At 46.6% G+C, this 13,381-nt stretch overlaps 1 protein-coding gene across 1 annotated transcript in view; it reads right to left on the reverse strand.

The window, feature by feature from the left end:
* LOC140398998 (protein AMBP-like) overlaps positions 1-13,381 on the reverse strand; it is a 322,967-nt gene that overhangs the window by 21,294 nt on the left and 288,292 nt on the right. The window contains exon 8 of the mRNA XM_072488038.1: positions 8,363-8,530. Within this exon, the coding sequence (XP_072344139.1) occupies positions 8,363-8,530 (168 nt within the window). The remainder of the gene's footprint in view (positions 1-8,362; positions 8,531-13,381) is intronic.

Below are 13,381 nucleotides of genomic sequence, written 5' to 3' on the forward strand. Positions count from 1 at the left end.
TGGGAAATTGTGTGTGGAGTCTGAAGAGATAGGCGAGATACTAAATGAATATTTTTCGTCAGTATTCACTCAGGAAAAAGATAATGTTGTGGAGGAGAATGCTGAGCCCCAGGCTAATAGAATAGATGGCATTGAGGTACGTAGGGAAGAGGTGTTGGCAGTTCTGGACAGGCTGAAAATAGATAAGTCCCCGGGACCTGATGGGATTTATCCTAGGATTCTCTGGGAGGCCAGGGAAGAGATTGCTGGACCTTTGGCTTTGATTTTTATGTCATCATTGGCTACAGGAATAGTGCCAGAGGACTGGAGGACAGCAAATGTGGTCCCTTTGTTCAAAAAGGGGAGCAGAGACAACCCCGGCTGTAGTGGGTAAAGTCTTGGAGGGGATTATAAGAGACAAGATTTATAATCATCTAGATAGGAATAATATGATCAGGGATAGTCAGCATGGCTTTGTGAAGGGTAGGTCATGCCTCACAAACCTTATTGAGTTCTTTGAGAAAGTGACTGAACAGGTAGACGAGGGTAGAGCAGTTGATGTGGTGTATATGGATTTCAGCAAAGCGTTTGATAAGGTTCCCCACAGTAGGCTATTGCAAAAAATACGGAGGCTGGGGATTGAGGGTGATTTAGAGATGTGGATCAGAAATTGGCTAGCTGAAAGAAGACAGAGGGTGGTGGTTGATGGGAAATGTTCAGAATGGAGTACAGTCACAAGTGGAGTACCACAAGGATCTGTTCTGGGGCCGTTGCTGTTTGTCATTTTTATCAATGACCTAGAGGAAGGCGCAGAAGGGTGGGTGAGTAAATTTGCAGACGATACTAAAGTCGGTGGTGTTGTCGATAGTGTGGAAGGATGTAGCAGGTTACAGAGGGATATAGATAAGCTGCAAAGCTGGGCTGAGAGGTGGCAAATGGAGTTTAATGTAGAGAAGTGTGAGGTGATTCACTTTGGAAGGAATAACAGGAATGCGGAATATTTAGCTAATGGTAAAGCTCTTGAAAGTGTGGATGAGCAGAGGGATCTAGGTGTCCATGTACATAGATCCCTGAAAGTTGCCACCCAGGTTGATAGGGTTGTGAAGAAGGCCTATGGTGTGTTGGCCTTTATTGGTAGAGGGATTGAGTTCCGGAGTCGGGAGGTCATGTTGCAGCTGTACAGAACTCTGGTACGGCCGCATTTGGAGTATTGCGTACAGTTCTGGTCACCGCATTATAGGAAGGACGTGGAGGCTTTGGAGCGGGTGCAGAGGAGATTTACCAGGATGTTGCCTGGTATGGAGGGAAAATCTTATGAGGAAAGGCTGATGGACTTGAGGTTGTTTTCGTTGGAGAGAAGAAGGTTAAGAGGAGACTTAATAGAGGCATACAAAATGATCAGGGGGTTGGATAGGGTGGACAGTGAGAGCCTTCTCCCGCGGATGGATATGGCTGGCACGAGGGGACATAACTTTAAACTGAGGGGTAATAGATATAGGACAGAGGTCAGAGGTAGGTTCTTTACGCAAAGAGTAGTGAGGCCGTGGAATGCCCTACCTGCTACAGTAGTGAACTCGCCAACATTGAGGGCATTTAAAAGTTTATTGGATAAACATATGGATGATAATGGCATAGTGTAGGTTAGATGGCTTTTGTTTCGGTGCAACATCATGGACCAAAGGGCCTGTACTGCGCTGTATTGTTCTATGTTCTATGTTCTATGTGACCATAAACCCAAATCCATTTACACAGCATTGACCGCCTCTGTTCCGAAGAGCGATGCCCCCCAAGGATAGGGTCATGTAACTCAGCCACCACTGAAACAGCGTCATTGGCAGACCCGATGGCCAAGGGCCACCACGGCCTGGCAGGACATCCTAGGATGATGAGGACCCACAACAGTGCTGCACCTACGGTTGCAGGAACTGTGGCGGTCGAGGTTACCAGAATCGACAGCGAACGTGTTGCCCTGACCAGGTGACACAAACGTCCCGAGCCAGAGCTTTGCACATTGCCCCTGCCTAGGGAAGAATATCTGATGCAGTTAAACTGCATCATGGCCCCAGGTAGCACCAATCAGTGTATGACTTTAAGTCAACGTGGACACGGGGGCTGCAGTCTCTATGATCAGACAACAAGCGTTTTGTAGGCTCCACATGGGAATCCTGCACCTGGGCTTGAGGGACACAAAGGGCTGACTGTCAACAGACACTAGGGAGCCACAGACCATCATGTGTGACCTTGTTTACCTTTGGACAACAGTCGGTTAGGCGACCACTACAAGGACCTGGGCCCAGCCTCTTTGGCTGTGATTTGGGCAATGCGTTTTCAGAACCCCAAAATGTATCATGGAGTTCAACCACCCTCTCTCCCTTTAATGGATTGTTGCTTTTGAAGTACACGGCTTGTTTCCCAGATGTGATATTACAATTATGGACATGTGGTTTTTAACACAAAACAATGTTTATTCCATGAACTCAACTTAACCTTTTAAATAAACATTGGATCCCTTAACACCCCTTACTTCAAAGATAACCCCGAAAATAACACACTAAATAATCCCTCAAAATGTTCCTTCAAACATCCAAAAGGCTTCAAACCTTCAAAACAGTAACACCCCAGGTCACAGTTAATATATATTTTCTATTTTATGGCAGAGATATATCAGCTTGGTTGACTTCAGCACCTTGCTTTCTTCCTGCAGCTCTCTGGAAACACACACAGCTGCTTTTTCAAACCGGCTTTCTCCCTTCAAGCAACTCATAGCAAACCAGAACTTCTCAAGCTGCTGTCTCAAACTGGCTTTCTCCTTTTAAGCTGCTCTCAGCAAAACAGCCAGGCATTTTTCAAAACTGAAACTTCAAAAAATGGCTGAACTGAGCTGAGCTCCACCCACTCTCTGACATCTCTGTTTTCTTAAAGGTACATTGCTTACACATCCATTTCTTAAAGGTACTCTCACATGACAGTTACAAACACTTAGCCTGAACTGACAACAAATATTTTGGATGGGTACTGGCAGTATGTACGAAGTCCTCGGAAAGTATCGGGAGGTTTTCCAGGAGGGCCTGGGAAAAGTAAAGGGGACAAAAGCAAAACTTTATGTTGACCTGTAGGCCCGGCCCAAATATTTCAGGGCCCGGCTGGTCCCAAACATCCTATTTACGAAAGTGGATGACAAATTAAGCCAGCTAGAGAGCTTGGGCATCATACACTCGGCCCATTTCACAGAATGGACAGCCTGGTGGTTCCGGTGCTGAAAGAGATTACGTACCTTGGATACTGCATCGATAAGGACGGATTGCACCCGGTGGAGGAAAACGCCTGGGATGTCAAAGGAGCTTCGATACCTGAGAATGCGACAGAGCTGAGGCCGTTTTCAGTGTTTGTCAATTATTATGGGATGTTCGGTAGCATTGTGGATAGCACAATTGCTTCACAGCTCCAGGGTCCCTGGTTCGATTCCGTCACTGTCTGTGCGGAGTCTGCACATCCTCCCCGTGTGTGTGTGGGTTTCCTCCGGGTGCTCCGGTTTCCTCCCACAGTCCAAAGATGTGCAGGTTAGGTGGATTGGCCATGATAAATTGCCCTTAGTGTCCAAAATTGCCCGTAGTGTTGGGTGGGGTTGCTAGGTTATGGGGATGGGGTGGAGGTGTGGACCTTGGGTAGGCTGCACTTTCCAAGAGCCGATGCAGATTCGATAGGCCGAATGGCTTCCTTCGGCACAGGAACTTCTATGAAAGTTCATCCTGAACCTGGCAACTGGTGCCTCTGCAAGCGATGTTGAAGAACCAGAAATTGGCATGGAAAGCACCGTAGGCGGAAGCAATCACCAGAGTGAAGCAGCAATTATTGTCAGTCAAACTGTTTGCGCACTACGATCCATCAAAGCCATTCGTCATCACATGTGATGCCTCTCTGTATGACATTGGGGCAGTGTTGTCCCACACCGGTGGGATGATGGAACGAAACAACCGAGAGCTTATGTGTCCCAGAACCCTGGCCAATACAGAGCGCGGTGATGCGCAAATTGAGAAGAAAGGACTTGCCGTGATATTCGCAGTAAAGAAATTCCACCAATACATCTACAGACACCATTTTAAAGTGGTCACGGACCATAAGCCCTTACTTGGCTTTTTCAGGAAGACTAGATGTTACCACAAAGAGCTTCACCCAGAATCCAACAATGGGCACTACTGTTGGCGATGTATGAGTGCACATTTTTAAAATAATCTTTATTGTCACAAGTAGGCTTACATTAACACTGCAATGAAGTTACTGTGTAAAAACCCCTAGTCGCCACATTCCGGCACCTGTTTGGGTATGCAGAGGAAGAATTCAGAATGTCCAAATTACCTGACAGCTCATCTTTTGGGACTTGTGGGAGGGAACCGGAGCACCCGGAGGAAACCCACGCAGCCACGAGGAGAATGTGCAGACTCCACACAGACAGTGACCCAAGCCGGGAATCGAACCTGGGACCCTAGTGCTGTGAAGCCACAGTGCTAACCACTGTGCTACCGTGCTGCCCATGAACACCGTCCAGGAGCACAAATTGCACATGTGGATGCCCTCAGCCACCTGCCCCAGCCTGTAAACCCCCGTTTCCGCCAGTAGTGGATGAAGTCGTACAACATTGAATTTTATAGACACCCTCCCCGTGACGGCTGAACAAATCCGCAGCTGGATCCAAAATGACCCTGACGTTGGTGAAATTGCGCCACATCGTCCTGCATGGTGGAAAGACCCCTGAGAAACTTTGGGCCTATCTGGCTAAGCAGCAGAAGCTCAGTGTGGAGGGTGGCATCCTCCTGAGGGGTGCCTGCATGGTCATCTCACACCAGGTCAGTGCACAATCTTGCAAGATTTGCATAGCGGACACAGGGTGTTTCCAAGATGAAGTTGCAAGAACATAGAACATACATAGAACATACAGTGCAGAAGGAGGCAATTTGGCCCATCGAGTCTGCACCGACCCACTTAAGCCCTCACTTCCACTCTATCCCCGTAACCCAATAACCCCTCCCAACCTTTTTGGACACAAAGGGCAATTTATCATGGCCAATCCACCTAACCTGCACATCTTTGGATCGTGGGAGGAAACCAGAGCACCCGGAGGAAGCCCACGCAGACACGGGGAGAACGTGCAGACTCCACACAGACAGTGACCCAGCAGGGAATCGAACGTGGGACCCTGATGCTGTGAAGCCACTTATACTACCGTGCTGACCTGAATCGCAAAGTGTTACGTGTGGTGACCTGGGCTCGACAGTGATATCGAGCGAATGATGCAGAATGTGCAGCTTGTTAAGAACACCAGAAGCTCCCACCGTCAGCCTTGGGAGTGGCCGCAATACCCCTGGGTGCACTTGCATGCCGATTTCACCAGGCCCTGTTTCTGCTCCTTTTGGACGATCACTCAAAATGGAGAGACATGCACCAAATGTCTTCCACCACCTCGCAAATCACCTTAGAACATAGAACATAGAAAAATACAGCACAGAACAGGCCCTTCAGCCCACGATGTTGTGCCGAACCTTTGTCCTAGATTTATCATAGATTATCATAGAATTTACAGTGCAGAAGGAGGCCATTCGGCCCATCGAGTCTGCACCGAAAAGATCACCCTACCCAAGGTCAACACCTCCACCCAATCCCCATAACCCAGTAGCCCCACTCAACACTATGGGCAATTTTGGACACTAAGGGCAATTTATCATGGCCAATCCACCTAACCTGCACATCTTTGGACTGTGGGAGGAAACCGGAGCACCCGGAGGAAACCCACGCACACACGGGGAGGATGTGCAGACTCCGCACAGACAGTGACCCAAGCCGGAATCGAACCTGGGACCCTGGAGCTGTGATGCAATTGTGCTATCCACAATGCTACCGTGCTTCCCTTAAGAACAAATTAATCTACACTATATCATTCTACCGTAATCCATGTGCCTATCCAATAGCTGCTTGAAGGTCCCTCATGTTTCCGACTCAACTACTTCCACAGGCAGTGCATTCCATGCCCCCACTACTCACTGGGTAAAGAACCTACCGCTGACATCCCCCCTAGATCTTCCACCATTCACCTTAAATTTAAGTCCCCTTGTAATGGTTTGTTCCACCCGGGGAAAAAGTCTCTGACTGTCTACTCTATCTATTCCCCTAATCATCTTATCAACCTCTATCAAGTCGCCCCTCATCCTTCTCCGTTCTAATGAGAAGAGGCCTAGCACCCTCAACCTTTCCTCGTAAGACCTACTCTCCATTCCATCCTGGTAAATCTCCTTTGCACCTTTTCCAAAGCTTCCACATCCTTCCTAAAATGAGGCGACCAGAACTGCACACAGTACTCCAAATGTGGCCTTACCAAGGTTTTGTACAGCTGCATCATCACCTCACGGCTCTGAAATTCAATTCCTCTGTTAATGAACGCTAGCACACCAAAGGCCTTCTTCAGAGCTCTATCCTCTTGAGTGGCAGCTTTCAAAAATCTATGAACATAGACCCGAAGATCTCTCTGCTCCTCCACATTGCCAAGAACCTGCCCGTTAACCCTGTATTCCGCATTCATATTTGTACTTCCAAAATGAACAACCTCACACTTTTCAGGGTTAAACCCCATCTGCCACTTCTCAGCCCAGCTCTGCATCCTATCTATGGCTCTTTGCAGCCGACAACAGCCCTCCTCACTGACACAACTCCACCAATCTTCGTATCGTCTGCAAAATTTACTCACCCACCCTTCAACTCCCTCATCCAAGTCATTAATGAAAATCACAAACAGCAGAGGACCCAGAACTGATCCCTGCGGTATGCCACTGGTAACTGGGATCCAGGCTGAATATTTGCCATCTACTACCACTCTCTGACTTTTATCGGTTAGCCAGTTCGTTATCCAACTAGCCAAATTTCCCACTATCCCATTCCTCCTTACTTTCTGCAGAAGCCTACCATGGGGAACCTTTTCAAATGCCTTACTAAAATCCATGTACACTACATCCACTGCTTTACCTTCATCCACATGCTTGGTCACCTCCTCAAAGAATTCAATAAGACTTGTAAGGCAAGACCTGCCCCTCACAAATCCGTGCTGACTATCCCTAATCAAGCAGTGTCTTTCCAGATGCTCAGAAATCCTATCCCTCAGTACCCTTTCCATTACTTTGCCTACCACTGAAGTAAGACTAACTGGCCTGTAATTCCCAGGGTTATCCCCATTTCCTTTTTTGAACAGGGGCACGACATTCGCCATTCTCCAATCCCCTGGTACCACCCCTGTTGACAGTTAGGACGAAAAGATCATTGCCAACGGCTCTGCAATTTCATCTCTTGCTTCTCATAGAATCCTTGGATATATCCCATCAGGCCCGGGAGACTTGTCAAATTCAAGTTTTTCAAAATGCCCAACACATCTTCCTTCCTAACAAGTATTTCCTCGAACTTACCAGTCTGTTTCAGACTGTCCTCTCCAACAATAGGGCCCCTCTCATTTGTAAATACTGAAGAAACACAGGGGTGGACACTCAGTGTATAAACACAGGGATGGACACTCGGTGTATAAACACAGGGGTGGACACTCAGTGTATAAACACAGGGATGGACACTCGGTGTATAAACACAGGGGTGGACACTCAGTGTATAAACACAGGGATGGACACTCGGTGTATAAACACAGGGGTGGACACTCAGTGTATAAACACAGGGATGGACACTCAGTGTATAAACACAGGGATGGACACTCAATGTATAAACACATGGATGGACACTCGGTGTATAAACACAGGGATGGACACTCGGTGTATAAACACAGGGATGGACACTCGGTGTATAAACACAGGGATGGACACTCGGTGTATAAACACAGGGATGGACACTCAGTGTATAAACACAGGGATGGACACTCGGTGTATAAACACAGGGATGGACACTCGGTGTATAAACACAGGGATGGACACTCGGTGTATAAACACAGGGGTGGACACTCAGTGTATAAACACAGGGATGGACACTCAGTGTATAAGCACAGGGATGGACACTCAATGTATAAACACATGGATGGACACTCGGTGTATAAACACAGGGATGGACACTCGGTGTATAAACACAGGGATGGACACTCGGTGTATAAACACAGGGATGGACACTCGGTGTATAAACACAGGGATGGACACTCAGTGTATAAACACAGGGATGGACACTCGGTGTATAAACACAGGGATGGACACTCGGTGTATAAACACAGGGATGGACACTCAGTGTATAAACACAGGGATGGACACTCAGTGTATAAACACAGGGATGGACACTCAGTGTATAAACACAGGAATGTACAATCAGTGTAGAAAAAAGGGTGAAGACTTGCTGTTAAAGTTTGTTATCTCACCAACAGTCCTGCAGGTCTGCAAACAATTCCGCTCGGTGTTAAAGTTGTTCCTGTTCCCAAGGCAACCGCCATAATTAAACTTCTCACAGTTCATCAAGGTGTGGTTGTAATAGAACCTTGCTTCATGACCAAAACAGGGACCAGCATCAGGTTTCAGTTGACATGATTCTTAAGAAAATGAAAAGAATGAGATTAATTCATTAGTGGCTACATAAAACCTCAATACACATATCCAGACACCCAGGACCCCATCAGACCATAATGCAGCAAATCATAGATTCCCTATAGTGCAGAATGGGGCTATTTGGCCCATTGAGTCTGCATCAACACTCTGAAAGTGCACCCTAAAGCAAGCCCAACACCTCATCTTGCAATCCCTTATCGGAGCTATGTAGCATATCCAATCCACCTAAGCTGCACATCTTTGGACTGTGTGGGGAAATCAGAGTACCCAGAGGAAACCCAAGCAGACACGGGGGCAACATACAAACACCACACAGCCAGCCACCCGAGGTTGGAATTGAACCCGAGTCCCTAGCGCTGTGAAATAGCAGTGACAACCTCTGTGTCTCCGTGCTGCTCCTATACTGAGAATCAGGAATGAACCCCACAGAGTTAGTGTCACAGTACTGTATAAAGTCTTTCACCGGGTACTGTATCGCATTCTACTCTCAGTAATATAGTAAGAAGTCTTACAACACCAGGCTAAAGTCCAAGAGGTTTGTTTCGATGTCACTAGCTTTCGGAGCGCTGCTCCTTCCTCAGGTGAGGAAGGAGCAGCGCTCCGAAAGCTAGTGACATCGAAACAAACCTGTTGGACTTTAACCTGGGGCGAAATTCTCCGACACCCCGCCGGGTCGGAGAATCGCCGGGGGCTGGTGTGAATCCCGCCCCTGCCGGTTGCCATGGTGGAGGCAGAAGAGACTCCCTCCACTGCACATGCATGGGAAGCTGTCAGCGGCCGCTAACGCTCCCGCGCATGCGCCGCCTGGAGATGTCATTTCCGCGCCAGCTGGCGGGGCACCAAAGGCCTTTTCCGCCAGCTGGCGGGGCGGAAATTCGTCCGGGGCGAGCCTAGCCCCTAAGGATTGGGGCTCGGCCCCCAAAGATGCTGGAGCATTCCGCATCTTTGGGGCGGCGCGATGCCCGTCTGATTTTCCCCGTTTTGGGCGCCAGTCGGCAGACATCGCCCCGTTTCCGGAGAATTTCGCCCCTCGTGTTGTGAGACTTCTTACTGTGCTCACCCCAGTCCAACGCCGGCATCTCCACATCTCAGTGATATAGACAGTGTTATACCCATTGTTGTACTCAGTGCTGTATCCCATTCTGCTTTCAGTAATATAGACAGTGTTATACCCATTGTTGTACTTAGTGAGTATCCCATTCTGCTCTCATTAATAAAGATAGTGTAATACCCATTGTTGTACTCAGAGCTGTATCCCATTCTGCTCTCAGTAATATTGACAGTGTTATACCCATTGTTATACTCAGAGCTGTATCCCATTCTGCTCTCAGTAATATAGACAGTGTTACACCCATTGTTGTACTCAGTGCTGTATCCCATTCTGCTCTCAGTAATATAGACAGTGTTTTCCCCATTGTTGTACTCAGTGCAGTATCCCATTCTGCTTTCAGTAATATAGGCAGTGTTGTACCCATTGTTGTACTCAGAGCTGTATCCCATTATGCTCTCAGTAATGTAGGCAGTGTTCTACCCATTGTTGTACTCAGTGAGTATCCCATTCTGCTCTCAGTAATAGAGACAGTGTTATACCTATTGTTGTACTCAGTGCTGTATCCCATTCTGCTCTCAGTAATATCGACAGTGTTATACCCATTGTTGTACTCAGTGCTGTATTCCATTCCGTTCTCAGTAATATAGACAGTGTCATACCCATTGTTGTACTCACTGAGTATCCCATTCTGCTCTTGGTTTCATAGAATTTACAGTGCAGAAGGAGGCCATTCGGATCATCGAGTCTGCACCGGCTCTTGGAAAGAGCACCCTACCCAAGGTCAACACCTCCACCCTATCCCTTAACCCAGCAACCCCATCCAACACTAAGGGCAATTTTGGACACGAAGGGCAATTTATCATGGCCAATCCACACAACTGGTAATATAGACAGTGTTATACCCATTATTGTACTCCATAAGACCATAAGACATAGGAGCAGAATTAGGCCCATCGGGTCTGCTCCGCTATTCAATCATGGCTGATATTTTTCCCATCCACATTTGCCTGCCTTCTCCCCATAATCCCTGATCCCCTTATTAATCAAGAACCTATTTATCTCTGCATTATAGACACTCAGTGAATTGGCATCCACAGCCTTCGGCGGCAAGGAGTTCCACAGATTCACCACCCTCTGGCTGAAGAAATTCCTCCTCATCTCTGTTTAAAAAGATCGTCCCTTTAATCTGAGATGGTGTTCTCTGGTTCTAGTTTTGCCTACTAGTGGAAACATTCTCTCCAAGTCCACACTATCCAGGCCTCGCAGTATCTTGTACGATTCAATAAGATTCCCTTTCATTCTTCTAACCTCCAACGAGTACAGACCCAGAGTCCTCAACCGTTCCTCATACGACAAGTTCTTCATTCGAGGATCATTCTTGTGAACCTCCTCTGGACCCTTTCCAAGGCCAGCACATCCTTCCTTAGGTATGGGGTCCAAAGCTGCTCACAATACTCCAAATGGGGTCTGACCAGAGCCTTATACAGCCTCAGATGTACATCCCTGGTCTTGTATTCTAGCCCTCTTGACATGAATGCTAACATTGCATTTGCCTTCTTAACTGCCGACTGAACCTGCAGATTAACCTGAAGAGAATCGTGAACAAGGACTCCAAGTCCCTTTGTGCTTCTGTTTTCCGAATCATTCCCCCATTTAAAAAATAGTCGATGCCTAGAATCCTCCTACCAAAGTGCATAACCTCACAGTTTTCCACATTGACTCAGAGCTGTATCCCATTCTGCTCTCAGTAATATGGGCAGTGTTATACCCATTTTTGTACTCAGTGCTGTGTCCCATTGTGCTCTCAGTAATATAGACAGTGTTATACCCATTGTTGTACTCAGTGCTGTATCCCATTCTGCTCTCAGTAATCTAGACAGTGTTATACCCATTGTTGTACTCAGTACTGTATCCCATTCTGCTCTCAATAATATAGACAGTGTTCTACCCATTGTTGTACTCAGTGCTGTATCCCATTCTGCTCTCGGTAATTTAGACAGCGTTATACCCTTTATTGTACTCAGTGCTGTATCCCATTCTGCTCTTGGTAATATGGGCAGTGTTATACCCATTGTTGTACTCAGTTCTGTATCCCATTCTGCTCTGAGTAATATTGACATTATTATACCCATTGTTGTACTCAGTGCTGTATCCCATTTTGCTCTCAGTAATATTGACATTATTATACCCATTGTTGTAATCAGTGTTGTATCCCATTCTGCTCTCAGTAATATAGACAGTGTTATACCCTTTGTTGTACTCAGTGCTGTGTCCCATTCTGCTCTTGGTAATATGGGCAGTGTTATACCCATTGTTGTACTCAGTGAGTATCCCATTCTGCTCTGAGTAATATTGACATTATTATACCCATTTTTGTACTCAGTGCTGTGTCCCATTCTGCTCTCAGTAATATAGACAGTGTTGTACCCATTGTTGTACTCAGTGCTGTGTCCCATTCTGCTCTTCGTAATATGGGCAGTGTTATACCTATTGTACTCCGTGCTGTATCCCATTCTTCTCTCAGTAATATATACAGTGTTCTACCCATTGTTGTACTCAGTGCTGTATCCCATTCTGCTCTCAGTAATATAGACAGTGTTATACCCATTGTTATACTCAGTGCTGTGTCCCATTCTGCTCGTGGCAATATAGACAGTGATATACCCATTGTTGTACTCAGAGCTGTATCCCATTCTGCTCTCAGTAATATAGACAGTGTTATCCCCATTGTTGCACTCAATGCTGTATCCCATTCTGCTCTCAGTAATATAGACAGTGTTATCCCCATTGTTGTACTCAGAGCTGTATCCCATTCTGCTCTCAGTAATATAGACAGCGTTATACCCATTGTTGTACTCAGTGCTGTGTCCCATTCTGCTCTTGGTAATATGGGCAGTGTTATACCGATTGTTGTACTCCGTGCTGTATAACATTCTGCTCTCAGTAATCTAGAGTGTTATACCCATTGTAATACTCAGTGCTGTATCCCATTCTGCTCTCAGCAATATAGACAGTGTTATACCCATTGTTGTACTCAGAGCTGTATTCCATTCTGCTCTCAGCAATATAGACAGCGTTATACCCATTGTTGCACTCAGTGCTGTGTCCCAGTCTGCTCTTGGTAATATGGGCAGTGTTATACCTATTGTTGTACTCCGTGCTGTATCCCATTCTTCTCTCAGTAATATATACAGTGTTCTACCCATTGTTGTACTCAGTGCTGTATCCCATTCTGCTCTCAGTAATATAGACAGTGTTATACCCATTGTTATACTCAGTGCTGTGTCCCATTCTGCTCGCGGCAATATAGACAGTGATATACCCATTTTTGTACTCAGTGCTGTGTTCCATTCTGCTCTCAGTAATATAGACAGTGTTATACCCATTGTTGTACTCAGTGCTGTATCCCATTCTGCTCTCAGTAATCTAGACAGTGTTATACCCATTGTTGTACTCAGTGCTGTGTCCCATTCTGCTCTCAGCAATATAGACAGTGTTATACCCATTGTTGTACTCAGTGCTGTATCCCATTCTTCTCTCAGTAATATAGACAGTGTTATACCCATTGTTGTAATCAGTGCTATATCCCATTCTGCTCTCAGTAATATGGGCAGTCAAGAGAGTAGGTAGGAGTATTATGGGGTATGTGTGGGCAAATAAGACCCCGATGGTTAGGAGAGGGTTCTTGGAACGCAGCAGGAACCGAGGAGGGTTTGCTTTGCCAAACCTAGAGAGTTACTACTGGGCAGCAAATGTGGTGATGATCCGTAAGTGGGTTATGGAG

Source organism: Scyliorhinus torazame, chromosome 22 (genome assembly GCF_047496885.1).
Source record: "Scyliorhinus torazame isolate Kashiwa2021f chromosome 22, sScyTor2.1, whole genome shotgun sequence".
In the NCBI taxonomy this organism is placed as follows: Eukaryota; Metazoa; Chordata; class Chondrichthyes; order Carcharhiniformes; family Scyliorhinidae; genus Scyliorhinus; species Scyliorhinus torazame.